Source organism: Corylus avellana, chromosome 4, assembly GCF_965113065.1.
Source record: "Corylus avellana chromosome 4, dhCorAvel1.hap1.2, whole genome shotgun sequence".
Classification (NCBI taxonomy): domain Eukaryota; kingdom Viridiplantae; phylum Streptophyta; class Magnoliopsida; order Fagales; family Betulaceae; genus Corylus; species Corylus avellana.
This window is the reverse complement of record NC_142493.1, coordinates 3,287,715-3,310,293: the sequence shown is the minus strand read 5'-3', so window position 1 is coordinate 3,310,293 and position 22,579 is coordinate 3,287,715. Positions and strand designations below refer to the sequence as shown.

Sequence of the window (22,579 nt, the reverse complement as noted above, 5' to 3'; positions counted from 1 at the left end):
GGTGCTCCAGCGCATAAATGTATATAAACTGAAGTCATTTTGCCGCTTCATTTGAACGAGACTGTTTGTTTGTATAAACCTTCCTCGACACACTTTCTCTAAGAAAATGAGTTTGGATTTGTCTCGCTCTGCTAACTCGTCCGGCAGCCAAAGATCCAAGCGAGGCTTCAATAATAACAACAATTCGACCTCTTCAAACCGTTCCAGTAACAGTAATGATAGCAATAAGAAGAAGAAGGTTAGCCAGAAAACCCTAGGCGTGGCCTGGGGCGCCAATTCTATCTCTTCCTCTCGCTCCTCCTCCTTCCGCAAATCACCGTTCTCCGATTTCGGCAGGTGCTCTTTTTTCTTCTCAATTCTTCCAAAAAAAAAAAAAAAAATCGTTTAATGTAGATTTTCTGATATAGTTTAGATGTATTCGGGATTTTTTTTTTTTTTTTTTTTTTTTTTTTTTTTTTTAAATTTTATATATATATGTATATATACTTTTTTTGGATTCAATGATTGAGGATAATTGGGAAATTTGTATGCTAAACATCGGTGTAGTTAGTGCACAACGTCCAAGTACAACATGGTTGCCATTTTTCTTCTGTTTAGTATTTAAATAAAATAGATGTAGCTTTGTGATATATATATATATATATATATATATATATATATATATATATATATATATATTTTGCATTCTTTTTGTTTTTGTTTTATTTTTTTATTTTTCCTTTTTGAGTTTTTCCTTTTCAGTTATTGAACTCAACTAGCCTTAATTGAGGTCAGCTACATGGATTCTTTTATGCTAATCGGCTCTATGTTGGGCCATTGTCCTCAGTTACCTCTTTAATAATCATGTCCTGTACTCCCTGCTTTTGTGTTCGATTATGTGTGTTAATGTGCGTGTGTTGTAGATTGCAACTTGTTACAGTTCTATTGACAATTGCAATGTAGTTATATGGTGGAGAAGAATCGGAAACTTCAGAAGCAGTTTGATGTGGAAGCTTCAGCTTCTTCTCATAGTGATTCGGGTTCCGGGAAGCCTATATTTCATGGAGTTTCCATCTTTGTTGATGGTTTCACGGTTCCTTCCAGTCAGGTTCAATTGCTGTCCAGTAATTATTTTTGGAGCTCTGCCTGGTAGCTGAGAAATAACAGCAGGAATAATGAAAATAAAAACAGATATAAAAGTTATCCACTTTAGACTTTATATTCAAATTCTTCTGGCCATGATCTGAATTAATGGATTATATAATTTTTCATGAAAGGAAAATGATTATATAATTCTTCTATAGTAAAATTAAATAGGTTAAGGTTTTCTTATTCATTGGTGGGATGAGGTGGGATTTAGAAGCCAAATAGTGGAAGTTGCTAAATTTTGAATTTATTATTTCTTGTTATCCTCAATGTTATAGAATAGAAAGCAAGGGCTATTGTTACTCTGGCATTTTTCATATTTATTTATAGCAAGTTATTTCAGGAACTGCGAGGCTACATGTTAAAGCATGGTGGAAGATTAGAGAATTACTTTTCAAGACGTCGTGTAACCCATATTATCTGCAGTAATCTCCCCGATAGTAAAATTAAGAACTTGAGGTTTATCTTAGTTTTCTTTTTTAAACTCATTACATTGGATTTTTTTTTTTTTTTTTTTTTGTTGGAGAAATTCAATTTTATTGTTATTGTTTGTACTTCCAATTCAGATCTTTTAGTGGTGGGCTCCCAGTAGTGAAACCCATGTGGATTTTGGATTCTGTTGCTGCAAACAAACTTTTGAGTTGTAAGTTTATGCATTTTGTTGGTTTAGACTTTTATTGATACATAACATGGTTAGACACTTGAACAATATAGTTCAGTCCCCTCAATATGGTTAAGGTTTGAAATTTTCAATGCATCATTCCTCATTATCAGTTTCCAAGGTCTGAAGATTTCTTTTTCTTCTCATTTGCTATTGATTTCATTTTGTCTTGACCAGGGGTTCCTTACCAACTTGACCAGCTTGCTAATAACCAACCAAAGCTGTCAGCCTTCTTTGCTCTGAAAAGCAGCCCACAGTCCCAGGATGCTTTGCCTTGTGCACCTGTTTGTCCAGGAAATCCTGAAGCCGAAGATTCATCTTTTAAAGGTGGCACATCAGTTGATGCATCTTTTTCTGATGTGGGTGAACCCGTTGAGCACAGTGGGCTAATTAGTGGAGAATCTAATAATCTTATGAATAAGAACTCGAATGTATCATTACTTGAGGAGCCAGCTAGCAGTTGTGGCAAACCTTCCGAAGTGACTATGACAAAACCAAGTAATTTTGATGTGGAAGATGAGAGCAGTGTAAGAAATGAACTGCAGTCAAGTCATTACCAACCCTCAGCATTGGTTAGCAGCAACTTCATGGACATTCATAATATGAAAGGTTCACCAAGTTCAACAGTTGGTGGGCCTTCTAATCAGCATCATTCAACTCTTGAGGATCCCAATTTTGTGGAAAATTATTTCAAGGTACTGAAATAGAAACAAAATTTCCTGTCAGAGATATGGTTGTTTATTCAATAAATATGTGTTTTGATAAGTTTGTTTGCTTGATGTGTTCAAATGAATATCAAACAGAACATTTTGTTCCCTCGAGTTAGTTATGGATTTTGTATGTATCTCCCTAGGGCATTTTCTGGTTGTACTTTTACCATGTTTTGCTATCTGCAGAACTCAAGGCTACACTTCATAGGAACCTGGAGAAATCGATACCGTAAGCGTTTTCCCAGCTTTTCTAATGGGTTTAAGTTCACAAGTTCCAATACTAAAGCCTCTGCTCCAAAGACTGCTGTTATACATGTTGACATGGTAATCTCTATTCCCTTGGCTGTTGTAATTGTGGCTTTTTCATATTTATCATTTTCCTTTTGTGATGGATATACTGTGGTTGTCAACTATACTAATTTTGGAGTAATGTGATTTTTGATCCTGCAAGTATAGATGTACTTTTTTGTTCCATCCTGTATTTATAGTTGTTCCATGATGCTAATGTGCTCTTTCAGGACTGCTTCTTTGTCTCAGTGGTCATCAGGAGCCATCCTGAAATGCAGGATAAACCTGTAGCTGTATGCCATTCAGACAACCCGAAAGGGACTGCTGAAATTTCATCTGCAAATTACCCTGCTCGAGATTATGGTTGGTTTGTGCAAAGTTCTCTCTATCTCAATTAGTCTTACCCTTCGTCTTGGAGGGTTTTTATTCTGTATTTAAGTCATATTCTTATTCTTACAGGAGTTAGAGCTGGAATGTTTGTTAGAGACGCCAAGGCTCTTTGTCCCCACCTGGTCATTTTTCCATACAACTTTGAAGCTTATGAGGAGGTAAGGAGTAAACTATACCTTTGGGCTTTGAGCATGTAATTTTCCTGTTCAAATGAATTGCGGGCAGAGGGTAAGAAGTTGCCTTTCTATTTTCATCTTCTGTTTTGTGTATCATTTTATCTTTTTACCTCTCTCTCTCTCTCTCTCTCTCTCTCTCTCTCTCTCTCACCCCTCTCTAATTTTTTTAAATAGCTGTTGAGTGGGTTGACTAGAAGTGTATTATCTGTTGGATAATTTGCAGGTAGCTGATCAGTTTTACAACATATTGCATAAGCACTGCAACAAAGTGCAGGTTTGCTTGAAAAAATGCATTCATTCAGTGTACATCAGTTTTCACTTGCCACCTTGTAAGTATTTTTACTGCTGTTGAATGTAGGCTGTAAGCTGTGATGAAGCATTTTTAGATGTTACAGACACAGACACAGAGGGGGATCCCCAGCTTCTTGCTTCAACAATAAGAAAAGAGATTCTTGAGACTACCGGGTGCACTGCAAGTGCTGGGATTGCTGAAAATATGCTTATGGCTCGTCTTGCCACTAGAACTGCAAAACCAGATGGTCAATGTTGCATTCCTCCTGAAAGGGTAATTTTTTTTTTTTTTTTTGGCGGGGGGGTGGGGGTGGGGCGCGTGGGTGGGGGGTGGGGTTGAATTTTCATGTTTATAATTTGTTTTGAACTTTCAAGCTTGCAAAGCATGAAATTTTACACCCTCATTATTTTGTTGGGATTCAGTGTCTTTTTCCTTTTTTTTTTTGGTGAATCGTGAATTGAAAACTTCTAGTTGTCTGTTCAGGAACTAGTTCAAACATAATTTTGTTTTTAAATTCTGAGAAATGTTTGTTCATTTATTCATCTTTTTTTGTTTTTTGTTTTTTTTTTTTGTTTTTTGTTTTTTTTTTTTTTTTATAGTCCCATAGCTCATAATATGTAGAAGTTTTATGCCGGGTAGTTGTCGATATTTGACGTTTCTCCCTCTTTTTTGCTCTCTTTACAAATAATTATTAAAAAAAAAAAAAAAAATCCCAATGAAGTTTGTGGTCCAAGGACGCCCATCTTCATAAACTTCACCTCATCTTATTTGTATATGTTCTATATGCTTGTTTGCATCTCTTCAACCAACTCATTGTCTATTTTCTTAATGGCCGTGTTGAGTCTATTGACTATCGTGGATCTATAGTTGGAATTTGGAAGAGTTGACTATAATTGTTGCATCACATGTCACCAAAATTGATGAAATTACCTTTTGTGGACCTTCCATGAGTCACTATTTTGCTTTGATCAGTCGAACTAGGTCATCTTTTCTAGTGCACTGTTCTTCTTTTTATCCTTTTTCTTTTTCTTTTTTAATTCAAGTCTCACTGCAATTATCTATCCACACTGCAAATGATGGGGGTTGACATTCTTTTGAACTATTGAGGATCCTTAATCTTCCATTGGTTGCACGTTTTACTTTTGTCCTTAACACCCCATGGGAGCTTTATTTATTTATTTATTTTATTTTTATTTTTTATTTATGATGAATAAACCCCATGGGAACTTATTGTTGATACAATACTTATGAAATTCTAGAGCATAGCTGAAAACTTGGCTTACCCTTTTTTGTTTCATGAGTTGAATTTCTCTGGTGTGATTTATGTTGCTGCTATATGATGGGCATGTTGCATTCCGAGCTCTGTTCTTTTCTGGTTTCCCCCTAACTTTTTATGTCTTTAATCATGCTTGTTGATGTTTGCTTTGTTTTTAACTTCACCTCTAATATCTGTAAGATTGACTTTCAAAATTTGATTTGTAATGCGTATTTTGTTACTGATACTTCGTAACTTGTTCTAACACACCTATGATGTGCTTCTTTTGGTCTTCTAGGTAAAATCATTTTTCAACATGTTTGAATGATGATTTAGAGACAAAACTTTTTATGGAACTAATGTCTTTAGTCCTTTTATCATACCATGTTGTCGTTACATAAATATTACTATATAAATCTTTTTTATTTTTAACATCTTGAAGTGGGTGGCAAGGGTGACCTAGATTTTTTACACTTTCTATTTTTCTTTTTTCTTTTCTGTCAAAACTTTCCAGTTGGTGCCATTTGCTCATGGTGACTTTTTGTTGGCTAATATTGTACCTATATGCAAATATCATTTAAAGCTATATATAGAAGTCCAGGAATGTTGTGGATACCTCCATATTGCCTAATGTTGTTTGAAAATGTCAGGCGGATGATTATTTAAGTCAACTTCCAATCAAGGCACTTCCAGGAATTGGGCATGTTTTGGAGGAGAAGTTGAAGAAGCAAAATGTTTGGACTTGTGGACAGCTGCGTATGATTTCCAAGGTCTTTTCTATACGAGGCATATTTTCTGTGGTTCATTTCCAAAATGGTTATGTTCCTATCTATGAAGTTTACATTATTTGTTTTCTTTCCTCGAGTTGCAAAATGGAGCATCTCTTATTCTGGTCTATCTTCAATTCTAGACGTACATAATTATACGATAATCTTGACCAGGTCATGATCTGACTAGTCAAATTTGCTCAACATTGATATTGCAATATGTATGAACAACCTCACAAACATTCAGAGCCAACCTTTGCAAATCAGTATGTTTTTTTTTTTGTTAAATTTTTAATAAGTGAGAACAACATTTTGACTAATCTTTTCAAATAATTGTGGTATTAGGAAAGAGATGCAAAGTGAACGAGTACTTAAGACCTTAGATAACTTGATAGAAACATAGATATATTAAAATCCTTACAGGAGATTGCTACAAAAGCTAGTGCAAATTTCTGACTTAACTGAAATTAATTTATGGATTATTAATTAAATAATAGCCAAAATTCTCAAATATGATGTCCCTTTAAATTTTCTCAGATATATAGAGAAAAGATCAATATTTTAAATTTTACTAAACTATAGCAGAAAAAGATGTTGTAATCACTTTTTTATTTCCCTTCCTAATTAGAAAAAAGGACAGGGATACCATATTCAATATATGCCTCAGGAACTCGGGAAAATGTAGAAAAGAGTTAGCACAAGTATAATAAGCAAATTTGGGTGATAATTGTTGTTTATATGAAGTAAACATCTGTTTCATATCAGGTATAATTCTTAGACTTTCTTTTCAATTAAGGAAGGGATTTAAAAAGGGACTTTCTATTCAGTTTAGCATTGAATTCTTAAGGTTCTACTGACCCTGGGAAGAGGGAACCTCTTGATAATGCAAATTCAAGTCCTTATGGAGCAATTTAAGAAGATTTGAGATTTTATCTAGTATGTCAAAACTGACATCTAGATTTGTTTCCATAGTTTGATGTAAAAAATGCTCGTTTGCTTCAGTTTGGCCTGTAGAGTATTTTACCTTACTTCTCACCCTAAGAAAAATGCTGCCTTATACTTTTTGATTGGGTTTTATGCTGTTCTTTAAATATTCATGTCAGAACTTATGCGGACCTGAAGCTGATAATGTCCTGATAATTATTTTCACGGTACGCACAAACACTTCATGAATTAGTTATCTTCCTAGAAGTCTGTGGATAATGGGTAAATCATTTTTCCTCCTTGGCTATCTTTGGAAGGAATAATCCTCGGAATTGTCTCAGTAAGCTATTTGTTAGGGATTGTATCCTAATCGCCTGTCTTTCGCAATACCTTGTCAGACAAACCTCAAAGCTTTATTCATATGATTTAAAGTTATTATTTTCCTATTATTGTGAGTGAGTTATTTCGAACTTATATTATTTAAATATGGTGATGTTCAAGTATATTACTATTCACACCTTTTTGGCATCTCCAGGACTCTCTTCAAAAGGACTTTGGAACGAAAACTGGAGAGATGCTGTGGAATTATAGCAGAGGAGTAGATAATCGGTTGGTTGGGGTGATACAGGTATTAGCAAAGAACATGATTATAATTAACTACATAGTTTTTAGTTCAAATAATTGCTTTCTCTTTAGTTTATGCTTGAGATAGCCAAGTACCAATTCAAACATATGTGTTGGTTGTCATGTAAGTTCTTTGCATTTTGTCAAATGGATGTTATCTACTTTCTTTCATTTTTTTTCTTCAAAAATTTTCCGTTAATTAGGTGCAGTGCTTGGCTGTAAAATTCAATTAGTAAGTACATAGTTATTAGTTTTTTTTCCTAGTCGTATACACCTATTAGTTACTAAGTTGATCTTATCTGAACTTTTTTTTTATTATAGATTGCAATGGCTTATAAGATTGTATATCACCTATCTTCATCTAATGCTTCAGCAAAGAATTTCATGGACCACTGTATAGTTTAAACACCTCCTTGCAACAATGGACTTTTATCACGCTAAATTTCATTCTGTGATTGGATGAAAAGAGGTGCCGATAGCAACATGAGCTCATCAACTTGAATTAGCTTTCTTGTTCAGATCAATCTTCTTTTCTTCTGTGTTGTTCATTTACCATCGTTTCAACCTTGCTTATCAGATAATGTGATCTGCAGGAAAGCAAGTCTATCGGTGCTGAAGTGAATTGGGGTGTGAGGTTTAAAGATGTGAAAGATGTTGGTATTCTGATGCACTGTCAAGCTAGTTTGTTTGGTTTTTTTTTATTTTTTTTTAATTTTTTATAAGAGGTTTGAATGGATAGAATAACATAGTAGTTATTTCAGTGTCAAAACTTCCTCTCAAACCTCTGCAAGGAAGTTTCATTGCGCTTGCAAGGTTGTGGAGTGAAAGGGCGCACTTTTACCCTGAAGGTATTGTCTTTTTGTTAAATATACCATTTGCATATATTTATTATTAATCACTTTGAGTGTAAAAAATAAAATTAAATTATTAATCACTTGAGTGGTTCATGAGTGGGTTCAAATTGACTGGTATAATTCCTTAAGAGATTATTATGCTTTAGATATTTTGGGAGCTTCTTCTAAATGATGGAATTTAATTAATTTGAAACTTCTTGGTTTATGTGATGCATTGATCTAGATAAAAAAGAGAAGAAAAGATGCTGAGGAGCCTGCAAAGTATATGGGCTGTGGAGAATGTGAAAACCTGAGCCACTCCACAACGGTAGAAATACATATTTTTATTCACATATCTATGTGTGCAATCATATCTATGCTGGCATCAATAAATGGTTGTGGCTTTGGGGATTTGGATTTAAAGGTCAATGATGTTATAATAGGTTCCAGTTGCTACTGATGATGTGGAAGTACTTCAAAGGATATCAAAGCAGCTTTTTGGGACCTTCCATTTAGGTAAGTTAGCTTTCCCATATTTAAAATATTTCTCTTGTTCTTTAGTATATATAGAAAAACTTATGGTGTATTTCTTTTCTTTACATAGAACTTATTGTTTGATTGAACTACAGAATTTTCACTTCTCTCACTCTTCCTCACCCCCCAGTGTGCGTCTTTTTTCTTTCCATTTTTGCTTCTGCCTCTTGCAATATAACTGTAATCTATTCCAAATATAGGAAGAGTGAAGTTAGCATTTGTTTTTTCTCGATAGAAGTATACAAAGGCATTCCTATCTAACAGTTGTGACTGGCCTTGGTCTGTCACTGTGTTTGTCACGTATGGACTTGTACGGGTTGGGTGTTGGAACCAGATCTTGACCATTATAGGTTAACTACTCCTCTTTGCTGCACTTTCCTTGATAATAGTAACATGTGTTCTCAGGTTAGTTTTGCAGTAGGAGATGATTTTCCATTTAAAAGGTTCTTGCTGAACGTAATTTTAATCTAGCATCTTCCTTGATAGTACATAAATGATTTTCAAGGTTAGTTTTATTGTAGGAGATGGTTCTCCATTTAAAAGTTTAAAACATCTTCATGTTTAGCTGCTTATTGATTTTACATAGATGTCAAGGAGATTCGGGGTCTTGGCTTGCAAGTTTCCAGGCTTGAAAGTGCAGATAATTCTAAGCAAGGTATGTTGTGTTTTTGAATATTGTCCTTATTTTCTTATCACATCAGCCGTTATGTTGTATGTTGTGCCTGTTTTAAGAGTAAATTAAACCCCTCCACCCCCGCCCACCCACACACACACACACACACACACACACACTCCCCCAACAAGCCACGCTGCTTGGTAGCTGTAGTACTTTATTGTCTGATGGTGAACCTTGTTACTTCATTGTTTGAAGCCTTTGAGAGAAATTCTTTGAAGTCATGGCTCATCTCTGCCTCAGCAAGTACAAAAGAACTATGGAGTAACGATAGTACAGCCAAAGACAGGTTTAATATAGGTAATTTGAAGTTATTATTCTAAACCTGATATACTTGACAATTTATTATGGTATGGCTAGTAATGTTATTAATATTTAAACCACAATCCCCATTTGTTTCTGTGTTTCTCTTGCTAAGCATTGTATTTCCAAAAATCTGATGCCGATCTGGCACAACAGAGAAAATGAGTTGCATGATTGTGTTTTGCTTTCTACTTTGCCTATAAACTGAGCATTGAGTTTTTTTTTTTTTTTTTTTTTTTAATTTAAATTGTTTTGTCCTTGTATTGTGTATCTAATTTTATGGTTTCTATTGGTGTAAATTCAATGTCGCAATTATCAATTTAAGAAGTCTAGCAATTCAATAATGTTTTGTATTTTTTTTTTTTATAAGTAATACAATCTCATTAGAGTAGCGCAATGGGGCGCAACCCTTGTAAATAAGAATTATACCAGAGAACTCCCCTATGAAGGAGAAAAGAAGAAAATAAAACCAAAAACTTAGAAAAACTAGAAAAGGGCAGCTTGAAGATGAGTAGTTAAATACAAAACAATTTTTTTTTTTTTTTTAAATTTAAATTGTTTTGTCCTTGTATTGTGTATCAAATTTTATGGTTTCTATTAGTGTAAATTCAACGTCTCAATTATCAATTTAAGAAGTCTAGCAATTCAATAATGTTTTGTATTTTTTTTTATAAGTAATACAATCTCATTAGAGTAGCGTAATGGGGCGCAATCCTAGTAAATAAGAATTATTCCATAGAACTCTCCTATTAAGGAGAAAAGAAGAAAATAAACCAAGAACTCAGAAAAACTAGAAAAGGGCAGCTTGAAGATGAGTAGTTAAATGCTGTTCTTATCTATTTTTTAACAATTATGTTATATGTCATTGAGGATTCAAAAATGAAGATCTTGCATGGTAATATGCCTATCTAGTAGATCCAAAAAACAAAATGACTTGACACGTGTTTGAAAAATGTGCACTTTTACTTTGATCAGGCGCATGTTGCTTGTGCTTTGTGCCTAGGCTCTGTGAGGCATTTTCCCGTAAGTGCGCATGGCTCTTTTAATGATGCTAGTGTGCAACAAACTGACACTGTGAGGTTCACTAATAGAGTTTGATTAGTGAAAGTTTGCAATAGGAAACTGCAAACGGGTGTCATTCAGATCTCTTTGGGTATCCAACAAAGTAAATTCTCATATATATTTTATTTCTACATGCACATATGTGGAGTAAGAGAGCATTTGGTGGTTTAGGGGGTGATTGGATTAGCTCTCAAAAAACTTTATTTCCCTTTTTCCTTGTGAAATAGGAGTTTCATATCTACTAATCTAGTTGTGGAACATTTTTAATATCTTTTATTGGTTCTAAAGTATCGGCCTTATGTTATTGATCATTGTTAGGTCCAATTGGATGAAATAATATCAGTACAATTATTATTATTTTTTTTTAAAAAAAAAAATTTAAAATATAAGTTATGAAAAGAGTTGAAACAAGTTCGAACATAATGTGCTGAAATGCTTGACTAGATAATAGCTACCAATGTTGCATCACAAGCAGCTAATTCATAAGATGCCTTGTCCTCTCCAAACTAGGTTCGTAGCCAATCATCAAAGGCAGCTTGTTGGGATTATACTTGAGCAGGGGTGAACAAGATATTATATAATCATTGTCATTACTGTAACATATTGACTGCAGAACGTATAAACGAGGCACTTTGACATTATTTCCAGCTTCAGGCTAAAAAAAGTTTATGCTTACTGATAAAACAGCTGCAATTGTTTTCCTAGTCTTACATATTTTTATGTATCTGTCTTCTTCTTCTTCTTCTTTTAACTTTTTTTTTTTTGGTATATTTGATTGATTGAAGATGAATAAAATTGTATCTCACCTGTGAATGGTGCCATTTTACTGATTGTGAAGGACAAGGCGATGGAGTTTCGGGTCAGACATGTGCTAATTCAGTTGGCCTTTCTATTGAAATGGACAATAATATGTCCGATAGTGAAGCTTGTCTGAACCAGGTTTCGGAGCTGCCACCTTTATGTCATCTTGATATGGGAGTTTTAGAGAGTCTTCCTCCTGAACTCTTTTCAGAATTGAATGAAATATATGGCAGAAAGTTAGTTGATTTAATTGCTAAAAATAAAGGCAAAAGTGTAAGCATTAGCAGTTCTTCGAGCACTCATTCACATGCGCGAGTTGAAGGTGAGAGTTTCTTTTTCTTTTCCAATCCATGAATATCAAATAGCTGGTGCTCTGCTAATTCTGAGTTCCTAAAAACACATGTTGAATTTGTTTGCTTAGGTGCAATGAATGAGGGACAGGCAGTTCTCCTTTTTGATCCGGTTCTCCATAATGAAATACCAGTAGAAAAAAAGGTAACATTTTTTTGTTGTTGAATTTATGTATGAATATTTTCTTTGTTTCTAGTGGCTACTTTCTCCAACAATTTTTTCTTTATAATGCCTTGCAGTAACGGGCTATTATCAACTTTATATGAAAGAATTGTCAGTTATTGCTTACACTCCTTTGAGCCTTCTATTAATTTCATGTCAATTTTAATTTTACTTTCTTTAATTGTTAATCCACCTTTTATAAGATCATACGTTTGGCAGCTTTCTAGTTTAAAATGCCACAATAAAGTTTTCACTGATTTTTTTTTATCTTTTGGATTCTTTCTTGTCCTTTCTGTCATCAATTTCTTCTTCAATGTTTTTGTCGATAGCAGACAGTAAATTTTTTATTTTATTTTATTTAAAGTGGGTCAAATTTCACCTTGTCTATAGGAAGAAACTCCAAGGCAACTTTCTTACTTGATTCTTATCTTATAAAGTTGCAACATTATTTCATTTATGTCCATCCATTCTAATTAGAAGCTGAAGGATACGATACAAGGGCATGCTTTGAAGACTATCTTCTGTCCAGTAATAGGACATAAATTTTCTTTTGGTCAATGATGCAAGGCACTGGGTTGTGAGATTTTAAATACGGTGTTAATTAAAGCTCCCAAGGAATCTCAATAAATTAAAATACTATGCTAAAAAGGCCAAAGATGTTGCTTGAGTTGAATCATTGGGTTGAATTTTGAATATTGCCTTGCTAAATATCAGGCAACTCTTCTTATTCTTCCTGTTTCCAATTTTTATTTATTTATTTATTTTTATTTATTTATTTTTTTGAGTTTCATTAAATGAATGAAAGAAAAATGACACTTCAGTTCCTTATTCCATACATAAGAGGGGTATTGCTACCAAGTATTACTGTTGCAGTTGTTTTAAAATGAAAATTAGATTCACGTTTGCTTTATTTACAAGCATTCTACATTATTATTTTTAGCGTATATAGTGATTCTCTATTGTTACTTTTTGCTCGGCAAAGCAGCATATATCTGAGGAAGTTCCGGCAGTCCTTGTTTCTGGGGCAGAATCCTACAGTGTGGCTATTCCTGCTTCTTGTCTTGAAAAAACTGATTTGATGCCCTCGTCTCTAAGTCAAGTAGATGTGACAGTGTTACAACAGTTGCCTGAAGAATTGAAAGCTGACATACTTGAGGTTCTTCCTGCACACAGGAGGCAAGATGTTTCTTCAAATGTTCTCTCAGAAGTCCCTCTGGAATCAAAAGGTATCAAGACAACTGAGAACCACTCTGGATCAAAGGATTCTGTCTTGGATAACAATCTTTGGGCTGGAACTCCTCCACAGTGGGTTGATAAGTTCAAAGTCAGCAATTGCTTGATATTAAACATTCTTGCAGAGATGTATTATGAAGCAGGCTCAACAGGAAATTTATCTCCAATTCTGCAACGTGCAATTTCTGTACCTAAACACCAACTAGATGCAAGTCAGGATGGTTGGGATGAAGCTGCTCACATTTTGCGTGAGCTTCTGAAGCAGTATATTAAACTAAAGATAGAATTTGATATTGAAGAAATCTATGTTTGTTTTTGTCTTCTTAAAAGGTTTGTCCTTGGCCTTGCTAAATCTCTCTCTCGTAGATATATCCTTTAACCATGTCATTGCTACTATAACTGATGCTGGTCTTGTTATCTTTTAATTTGATTTGTATAACCTCTTTGGGTGAGCGTTGGAATGGTTTGGGTCCTTGTTGCATGGGAATTCTTAAGTCCTTGGGCGACAAAAATGTGCAAGGACCTGAACTCATGATGGTTTATAGTTGAGGCTTCTGTGACATGGTATCTTGTGTATTCCAGAGCTGTTTATGAAACACAGATTTGAGCTTCATAATGCATAATAGTGCTTCTATCTTAATGGATTGAAAGTGCAATAATTGGAATGAAATTATTGTGAATAAGACTAAGATTGCACGTTGTAAGGATGTGTGGGTGGCAGATCATATGCAATTTCAAAATGGAAAGTTTCAATGGAATATATTTTTTACTAGACCAGTGCATGATTAGGTGGATTTGGTCTCTTCTTTCTTTGAGTTGTTGTATTCTGTCAGTAAGGCGGGGAGAGGATAGAATTTGTTGGATCCCTTCCAAAAGAAGAAAGTTTGAAGTAAGGTCCTATTACCATGTGTTATCCATTCCTGCTAGTTCCTTTTTCCTTGGAAGAGTATTTGGAGAGTTAAGGCTCCATTCTTGGATTTTATGTCATTTAACATTTCTTGAAAAAATGAATATATGCTCATCTTGTACATGATAATTTGGGTAGTAACTTATCAAAAAATAATTTGGGGAGTAAAGTGTTTTATTTTGTACCAGATTCAGTTTGTATTCTGTTTGTTCTTTTGGAATCCGCTTCTTTGCTTGATGATCAAATAAAACTTCAATAGATTGTGATTGGTTTCCTCAAGGGAGGATAAGATACTTTGCATCCTCATCTCTTTAAATCTGTGACTGTATTATGGATTTTTTAAATTTTTTGTGGCCTTCTAAATCTTAGGATCTTATTTATAGTATCTCTGTTGTGCACGTCTTTGGCTTGGATGATACTCTTTCCTGATTTTTATTCATTTGTTGTAACTTATGAATAAAGAAAACAATTGTATCATTTTATATTACGGTTCTTATTTCTGTACCCTTTGTGGTAACAGTGTACACCATGACGCCATTTTTGTGTTCTTTGCTAGATGTTATATTCCTGATTAGTTGTTTCTGAATCTTTTGTCAAGCATCTTAGACTGCTTTTCTACAAATATTTTGATTGGAACTCAAATATTGCATCAGGTTTGCGATGAAATCAGAACTTTTCCTGCACGTGTACACTGATGTCTTTCCTTACCTTCAGGTTAGTACATTGACCTTCCTGTTTATTGCTCTGGTTTTATCTAGAATGTCCTATGTATAAATTACATTTACTTTTTTTTGAAATGGACTGCAAGACAAAGGCCCAAGATGTGAAACAAGGATTTTGTGCAATGCTTCCTTTTCTGAATTTTGTTCATATTTTTTCCATGCCTCCATGGCTGTCCCTGTTTATACAAATAATGAAAAGGCAGCTTATTAGAGTAATTTATAAATTATTTCAACTGTTTTTATAAAAAGATAAAATAAGAAGTTGTCTATGTTGCTGGTTCAGAGCATTAGGCTTTTATTGTTCTATGGTGGAAAAAAATTACAGACTTGAAATTAGTAGCCTAGGTACTAAATTGAATCCTACCATAAACTACAGGGTAGTAAAACATACCTTAAGCCCCTAGTTTTTGTTTTAGTTGACCTGATATTGTATATTCTAGTTGGGCCTTTTTTACCTAATAGCTTGAGTTTTTGGTTTAGAGAGGACCAACTAGTATGTAAACCCATATCGAGGTCCTTCCATACTTGATCAATGTGGAACTCTCTAAAATAGTGTTGTGGTAACTTGTAGATTTTAGAACAATGTTATCTGGGATACCAATTATATCATTTCATGATAATAAGGTATTGTAATGGAGCAGTACACCACATACTCCAAAATGTGGTGTGATAGGTGTAGGCTTACATATTTGAAGACTAACGAATTAATCCTAAATGCAAGAATGATTTTATTTTTAAGCCATAAATGATAAGTGAAACAAGCATAGATATAACTTGCACATTTGTCTTTCTACCTTAGTTGGAGAAAAAAGTGGTATGCAAAGGCATTTGTGTCTTTGGCTGCTAGGATCTATGTGCTTCCAAATACCTTTCCTATGCTATAACATTTATTTTTGCTAATCTGTGGCTTTTGTCTTATATTTATAAGCAATAAATAAGAAGAAAATGTTTTTTTTTAACAAATTTCCAGAACACTAAAGAGCTGCAATGTCTGTCGAATGTGTACCAAATGTAGATTACTTGGACGTTGATGTTTTGTGGTTATCACAGGTTCAATAGTTGTTATATTGACCTTACATTTTCTGTTTTTGGCCTCTTGAGGCACCTCAGAGATACAGCCAACATTTGGATTTATTGTATGCCTCAAAGAACTTTCTTTTTTGACTGGATCTATTGAACTTTTCTAAAGAGCTTCAAACAATTTGTGTGATGTAATCTACTTTCTGGTAGGAATAGACAACTTCTAACTATTTAAGCAGCTTCCTTGCTATTAGGTGAACTTTCAGCTATGGACAATCCATCTCCCCATCATTCCATATTGTGATGTTGTCTGATATGTATCATTACCTGGTGGTGAGGGTTAGACCTATACATTAAGTCCTGCTCTAGACTCGTTGGAACATATATTCCTATCTATTGCTAAATATACATCTTCATTAACTCTGCTAAAGTAGTTAGCTGCTGTTATCTTAATTTTGGCTTCTGTGTGTTGTCATCTCCTCTGAATTTCTGTTTAGGAACTTTAACCACATTTTGATGTTGAATTTGAAGCATAATTCCTCTATATTAAGCCAACTCTCTCTCTCTCTCTCGCTCGCGCGCACATAGATATACACTCTATTTTTAATTATTCATGTGTCTGACCCTTATTTTCTCATTGAATTGTGAGATGATATTTCAAGGTTCTGATTTTTTCCCCTTTTGGAACTCAACCTTCTAGGCATCATTTGGAGAAAACTATGGAGGAAACTTGCATATATCACTGAAGGATTAGTGCTGCTTAATGTGTTACATTTTTTCTTATTGGCCTTGTTCCACTGTCCAAGGGGTGGGCTGTGCATCATGAGTGATAAATACCTTTAAACCACCATACAAATCCATGGGAAATGGTAAGATTTTCTGGTTATAGTTTATAGCCTGAGCAATAGATTTGCTACTCTTCTCAAAGATTGGCTAATTTGGAATTTTATTATGCAACCATTAGAAATTGTGCTTTTTTAGTCAAAATGCACCCCAAGATTGATCCTTTAGATTATGTCCATCCAGACTACTTGGTGTTGGCTACTTGAATCTAATGAATCTTTCTTGGTCACTCCATTTGATTTGTGACTTACATTTTATTACATCAAAATCTTCATGTCTTAACCCCCCCATAAACTTTAGTCACTTACTTTTGTCTTTCCTGTCCTCTAAGGCTTATTACTTGAATTGTATGTTTCTCTGGAAATCTTTTGCACTTCTTTTGCATATTTTGGATGTGCTTAAATTCCCTTTCTTGCATTGAATTTATTACTTGTTAGTTGTTAGAAACTTTTTAATAGTCAAGCTATAAGTTTTGCCTCCCATTTCAAGTTGACATGGAACCTTTATATTATTGTGTCATTTCTAGAATTGTGACTTTTTCTTTCCTTTTTTAGATCAAAACTGTTGGTTCTTTTTTTTTTTTTTTTTCCCTAATAGGAAGATCACTGGTTCATCTGTAATTATGTGATCTTGACCGTCAATATTTTCAGTTTAAGGTTTGAGGGTGCAAACTGGATTTTAATAGTACCATTTGACCAGTCAAAATCCAGAGACCTCGAGCTAAGCTCCAGCCAAAAATCCATGTTCGAGTTCTGTTCGTCAAAGTTGATACGCTTGCTAGATTGGCTCAGTTGTTAAAACTAATCAATCATAGCTCATGTCAATTTTTTAGTGGTGTGTATTTAAAATTCAAAAGACCTAATAGTTGATTTTACTCGACCTTTGAAGGCATGATTGTTTAAAATAATACAAATTTATGATCTTTAGGCTCTTCCTTCATATGCATTGAAATTTAAATTACCATGTGTAGGATTGCTTTTTGTTTCTATTGGTTTATGGGAAAAGAATAATCCAAGTGTAATGATTATTGAATCTGGATGACAGGAAGCCACGCATAGAAGGCCTATATGTAATAGTTATGCTTGCGAATCTATGAGCTGGATCAGTGAGAGTTGTAGCACAAGTTCGTTTACAAAACAAGCCATATTAGTCTCGACTTTCAGCTTGATAACTACACAACCAAGGCAAACCAAATTTTGACAGGCGCACGACCTAACTCATAAATACATTTGACTTGTTGAATTTGCTGACAAAGATGGAAGCCTGACTAAATTAGTGATGGGTGCCTACACTTAAACTACACTGGGAAGGGACTTCCCACATAAGATTCTTTTACCGAGATCTTGAAAACAGTTGCAAGTTTGTCATTGCTCTTACACGTGAGTATTTAAGTAAAGACATGTTCAACATCACCAGAAATTCTGGATCATCTCCTTCATAACGTGCATTAATTGAGAAACATCTTGGTTTGCCTGAGGTGTTTATTTTTATCTGGTTTTTGAGGCTTGCAGTTCTATTGGTGTTGAAATGCATGGCAGTGGAAGTCTTTGAAACTCAATTCCGGTAACCACCGCCTCTCCCACTCCAAGTCTACAACCTGTATTGAAGTTTGAATATTCGTGTGTTTGATATATGATTGTCATGGCTGAAAATTCAAGCTTGGTTTGGGTGGGCTGAATATTTGTAGAGTGGTGTGCAGGTACTAAATGAATTTCAACGTTAGAGGTGGAATTGGGTACTCGATAGTTTCTTCACCTCCACTTGTTCTCATTAACTGGGTGATTGCTTTGGTTAGGGATCTCACTGCTTGTTCTGGATGCAATCAATTGGAAGTTTGGGTTTAGGGTATCATTTGCATCTACTTCAGCTGGGCCTGGGGGCAATGTCTTCTCTCATAATGCTCATTCTAAAGGCAGCTTTTTTCATTCCTGATGTGAAGCATTTAAGATGTCAACTAAACAAACGGACTTTCAACTGCTCGCTCTCAGTGAGTCATTTGATTGATGTACAATTGGTTTTTACAATACTTGTGATGGAATGTCGTGGCCTGAATTGGTGCTGCTGCGGTTGAAAGATTGCTTTGCCATTACTTCATGATGGGGTAACTTATGCTGCATTAGCTTTCTAGGTGTTTTCCATGTTCACTCATTGAGCATGACAATCAGAAGCAACACAGCTCAATACGCAATGTGGTTTGCAAGCGGTCACTAGTATGAGTTGATGCACAAATATAAGAGAATTCTGTGTCTGTTGGTTATCGAGGCCATTCCTGGAATACTCAAACAACAACCCGACCGTGTGCAACATTACTTTGTTTTTTCACATTCTTTCTGATCAGTTTCTTTGGATTCATTTGCTTCATCAGTATACAGCAACTTCATTTCGTTTAATACAGTATAGCATTACTAGTTTTTTAGCATATTGCATACGTTTTGTTTAAAACAAGGTTGAGTTTGTCAATGGTCATATTTTTTTGAATATATATCGTCATCCTTGATTGTCTCAAAGACTTGGGAAAGCAGAGACTCTACCTGTCATTATAGAAAACTAGTTTTTGTATGATTAAACTATGTAAAACAAAATATAGTATTTTTGCAGCCAAACATGACTTTGAAATGTGAAAAACTAAAGAATGCACTTGTTGGCTCTAAAGTAAAAGCTATTTTTTTCATACAAAAAAAAAAAAAAAAAAAACATTTTGGCTCCTAGTCCTATTCTTCTTATGAATTGGGCATCTCTTGATTTTAAGCTGTGTTCCTTTCATGTATTTGACTTGTATATACCATGGTTACTTCTGTAAAATTTGAAAGTCTTATCATATAAATTAATTCCTCGTGTATCCATTTGACTTATTAGTGTTTTGATGCCTGCTAGAAATAAATGCCGTAACATAATTTGGAGAAAGGAAGTTGATTTGTCTCAAGTTTTTCAATAATCAATTGTTTCAATATCGGGGTGAAGCCGCAGGTGTTGAAGTGTGGAAATATGGACTTTTTAATGCCCGACCAGAACAGAGAAGAAAGAGTGCTCACTTTCTTATGGAGATACGGAAAGATTGATTTTGTGAATTTCCTTCAAAACATTCCCCTTGTTAGGGTTTGCTGAAACTGAGAGTTTGAAACCTTTCGCCTAAATAGACCGCCGAATTTGGCCCAATCCCAACGAGACGACTTCAAAAATTAGGCACAAGACAGAGAGTCCGCTTCCTCTATTAATCTTTTGGCATCTGGGGCACGTCACGTGATTTTGACCCTAGAACTCCTGGCGTAAAGATTGTGACATTTTCAAATGATAGCAGCATTGTATAAAAATACACTCCAGCTGAGTCTTGGTTTTTTTTTTTTTTTTTTTTTTTTTTTTTTTTTTTTGAGATTATCTTTTAGTTTTGCTTGGGTAGGTCTAGTCTGACTTTTAGGCTGTCTTGTTTTTTGAGGGATTGCAATGGATTTTTTTTTTGTTTTTGTTGAGTTTTTTTTATTTCTATAAATTTTTACTCAAAAAAAAAAAAAAATCTTTGTATAAAAAATTTTAGAAAGAAAAGACCCAGAAACTAAGGATAGAAAGAGAGCGCAGTTGTATGCTCAGAATTATTTGTTTATATATATATATATATATATATATATATATATATATATATATATATCTGTCAACAATTTATTTTTTCCTGGCACTAGGGGTAGATAGATATTGATATTATTACTAAAGTTTCAACTAAATAGCAATAGTTTGATGGTAATGGATTTAGTGAGTTGCAGCGTTGGTCAATTTTATAGCTAGAGACGACCCACCAAGAATATGTTACTTGTTAATCTCAAGTAGGAACCGACCAACATTTTCCATGGTAAAATGTCATTTGCACCTTTCTACACATGAGCTTGAGGAGGTGACTTTTTTTTTTTTACTATTCAAATGGGGGGAGGGGGAAAAGGAGGGGCACTTGTGTTTGAACATAGTTTTGTTTGCCTCCAGTAAAAAAAAAAATAATAATAAACGGAGATTACAAGATTGGAGGAGAATTTTAGTTATTATTATTATTTTTTTTATTAATTAGAGGCAATTTGTACCGTTTATTTTTACACAGGAGAATCTTCAACTATCTTTTCACTAGAGGCAAGGTAAACTCATTTGAACAAACCATAGTCTTCCTCATAATGGGAAAAGGAGAGAAACTTCATTGTATTTGGCCATAAAAAGTAGGCAGTCGGAGAAAAGGGCATCTAATTAACTATTTGTTTGACACGAGCAGAGAGGGATAGAGAGCTAAACAAAGGTGAATATCAAATATTAGACATTAAAAAAAAAAAAGGATTTCTGTAGCCTAACAAAACCCCACTAACTCACCTTTTCACGATCAATTGACTTAAAATATTCCAATATTTTATCACATACATATAACTACCCAAGCATTTCAATGGTCAGACCCTTGTGCTTTACGTTTTCAAACACCAAACTAAAAATCTCCGAGTAAACACCGTAGCTCCCCCTCCAACTACCCCACTATAACCCAAAGTCAAAAGAACAAAACACATACAATTCCCCAGCACCCTTATATATATTCGATTCCCCTTTCACTTCCTCCCTACCATTTTCAAAACCCTAAAGATTCCGAGAGATTATGATGAAGAAGGCAATGAAGGGACATTCTCTTGCATTCGCTTTCAACATCATTTTCTTCATCATCTTCATCATCATCCTCTTGCTCTCTCATTCCACCCATGTCGACGGCTTGAGACTTCTCAAAGATCAATCTTATTCTTCAACGATGGGTGGTTTGATTATAAGCAAAGATTATTCTGGGCCCAGCCGTGGGGGAAGCGGCCACTAAGCAAAGGCTCATCAGTTTTGCAGGAAACAAAGAGGCTTTATTCAACAAAGTCATGATGAATATTATTGCTTCAGCTTTGGTCTCAGTCAATCTCTCTCTCTCTCTCTCTCTCTCTCTCTCTCTCTATATATATATACAGCCTCTATTTGTATATATATTTTTTTTGTTTAATTTTTTTTTTTTTCTTCAGTGGATTGTGTTCATCAGTGTAACAATGTAGCCCATATTTTTCTTTTGTTATCATAATAAGTGCATGCATGTCATGATGTCAACCAAGAACAAAAAGGGATTGCATCCTCAACATTGTAAGGATTTGAAGTTAAATGCAAATGGGCAAGTCTCCTTTCTGGAATAGGATGGCAACAATTTCTATCAACCAAATTTCATACGCGCGAGTTTACACATAGGGTAACATTGAGTCCAAAGCATATATATATATATATATATATATATATGGACCTAATAACAATAAGCATGGATGATGGATGTGGCGCGGCAAAGAGATGGAGAAAATTATTACGCGTAACAATTATTTACGAGAAATGATAAAATTCGTTCTTTCAACCATCTTTGTACTGTACGTGAGTGGATGAATCTACTATTGAATTTGTGTGAGACTTACATGAGTCCACAACATTATTTATCTATGCTATTTCCTCGAAGGCCAATAAGAAAAGAATTCATTCAATCAATTAATTACTTTGTTAATGAAATTTATGATCGTCTTGTAATCAAGAGATGTGGGATAAAATCTCATCTATATTAAGAACAACGATGGTTTACGGAATGAGAGGTTCTATGGGTACCAATATTTCTTTTACAAAGAGACAAGTATCAAAGTGATATAAAGCTCATTCATTGGTACTTGTATACCATTTTTCTTAATTAATTGTTTCTATCATCTCCAATATATGAACTCAATCCACGTCAGTTTGGTATCTATATTTTGGTAATTAAAAAATTATAGAATTATCTTCTATTTTTCAGGAGAGAGAGTGAGACGGGAGATGGCTCCTGTGCTTGCATTTAGGACGCAAAACTAAAGAATGAGGCAAAGGTCAATTTATTATATATATATATAAAGCCCTTGGCGTATAG

General features: G+C 34.4%; 1 protein-coding gene across 1 annotated transcript; it reads left to right on the top strand.

Moving 5' to 3' along the window:
• The first annotated feature begins 81 nt into the window (after positions 1-81).
• On the top strand, positions 82-19,136 carry REV1 (DNA-directed DNA polymerase). The gene is made up of 24 exons (XM_059592291.2): positions 82-336; positions 943-1,087; positions 1,469-1,584; positions 1,692-1,768; positions 1,964-2,481; positions 2,683-2,820; positions 3,015-3,147; positions 3,244-3,332; positions 3,574-3,624; positions 3,709-3,915; positions 5,548-5,667; positions 7,124-7,216; positions 7,806-7,865; positions 7,974-8,060; positions 8,290-8,373; positions 8,489-8,561; positions 9,166-9,234; positions 9,451-9,552; positions 11,456-11,740; positions 11,840-11,913; positions 12,917-13,494; positions 14,725-14,785; positions 16,514-16,682; positions 17,701-19,136. The coding sequence occupies exons 1-23, from the start codon at positions 107-109 to the stop codon at positions 16,565-16,567; spliced, it is 3,444 nt and encodes a 1,147-aa protein (XP_059448274.2). The 5' UTR covers positions 82-106; the 3' UTR covers positions 16,568-16,682; positions 17,701-19,136.
• The last annotated feature ends 3,443 nt before the right edge of the window (positions 19,137-22,579 follow it).

Excerpts from the sequence above, each read along its gene's own strand:
- REV1 (XM_059592291.2), top strand. The coding sequence starts at position 107 with ATGAGTTTGGATTTGTCTCGCTCTGCTAACTCGTCCGGCAGCCAAAGA. Across the intron at positions 3,148-3,243 it reads TTACCCTGCTCGAGATTATG|GAGTTAGAGCTGGAATGTTT; the intron begins GTTGGTTTGTGC and ends TTATTCTTACAG. Across the intron at positions 3,916-5,547 it reads GTTGCATTCCTCCTGAAAGG|GCGGATGATTATTTAAGTCA; the intron begins GTAATTTTTTTT and ends TGAAAATGTCAG.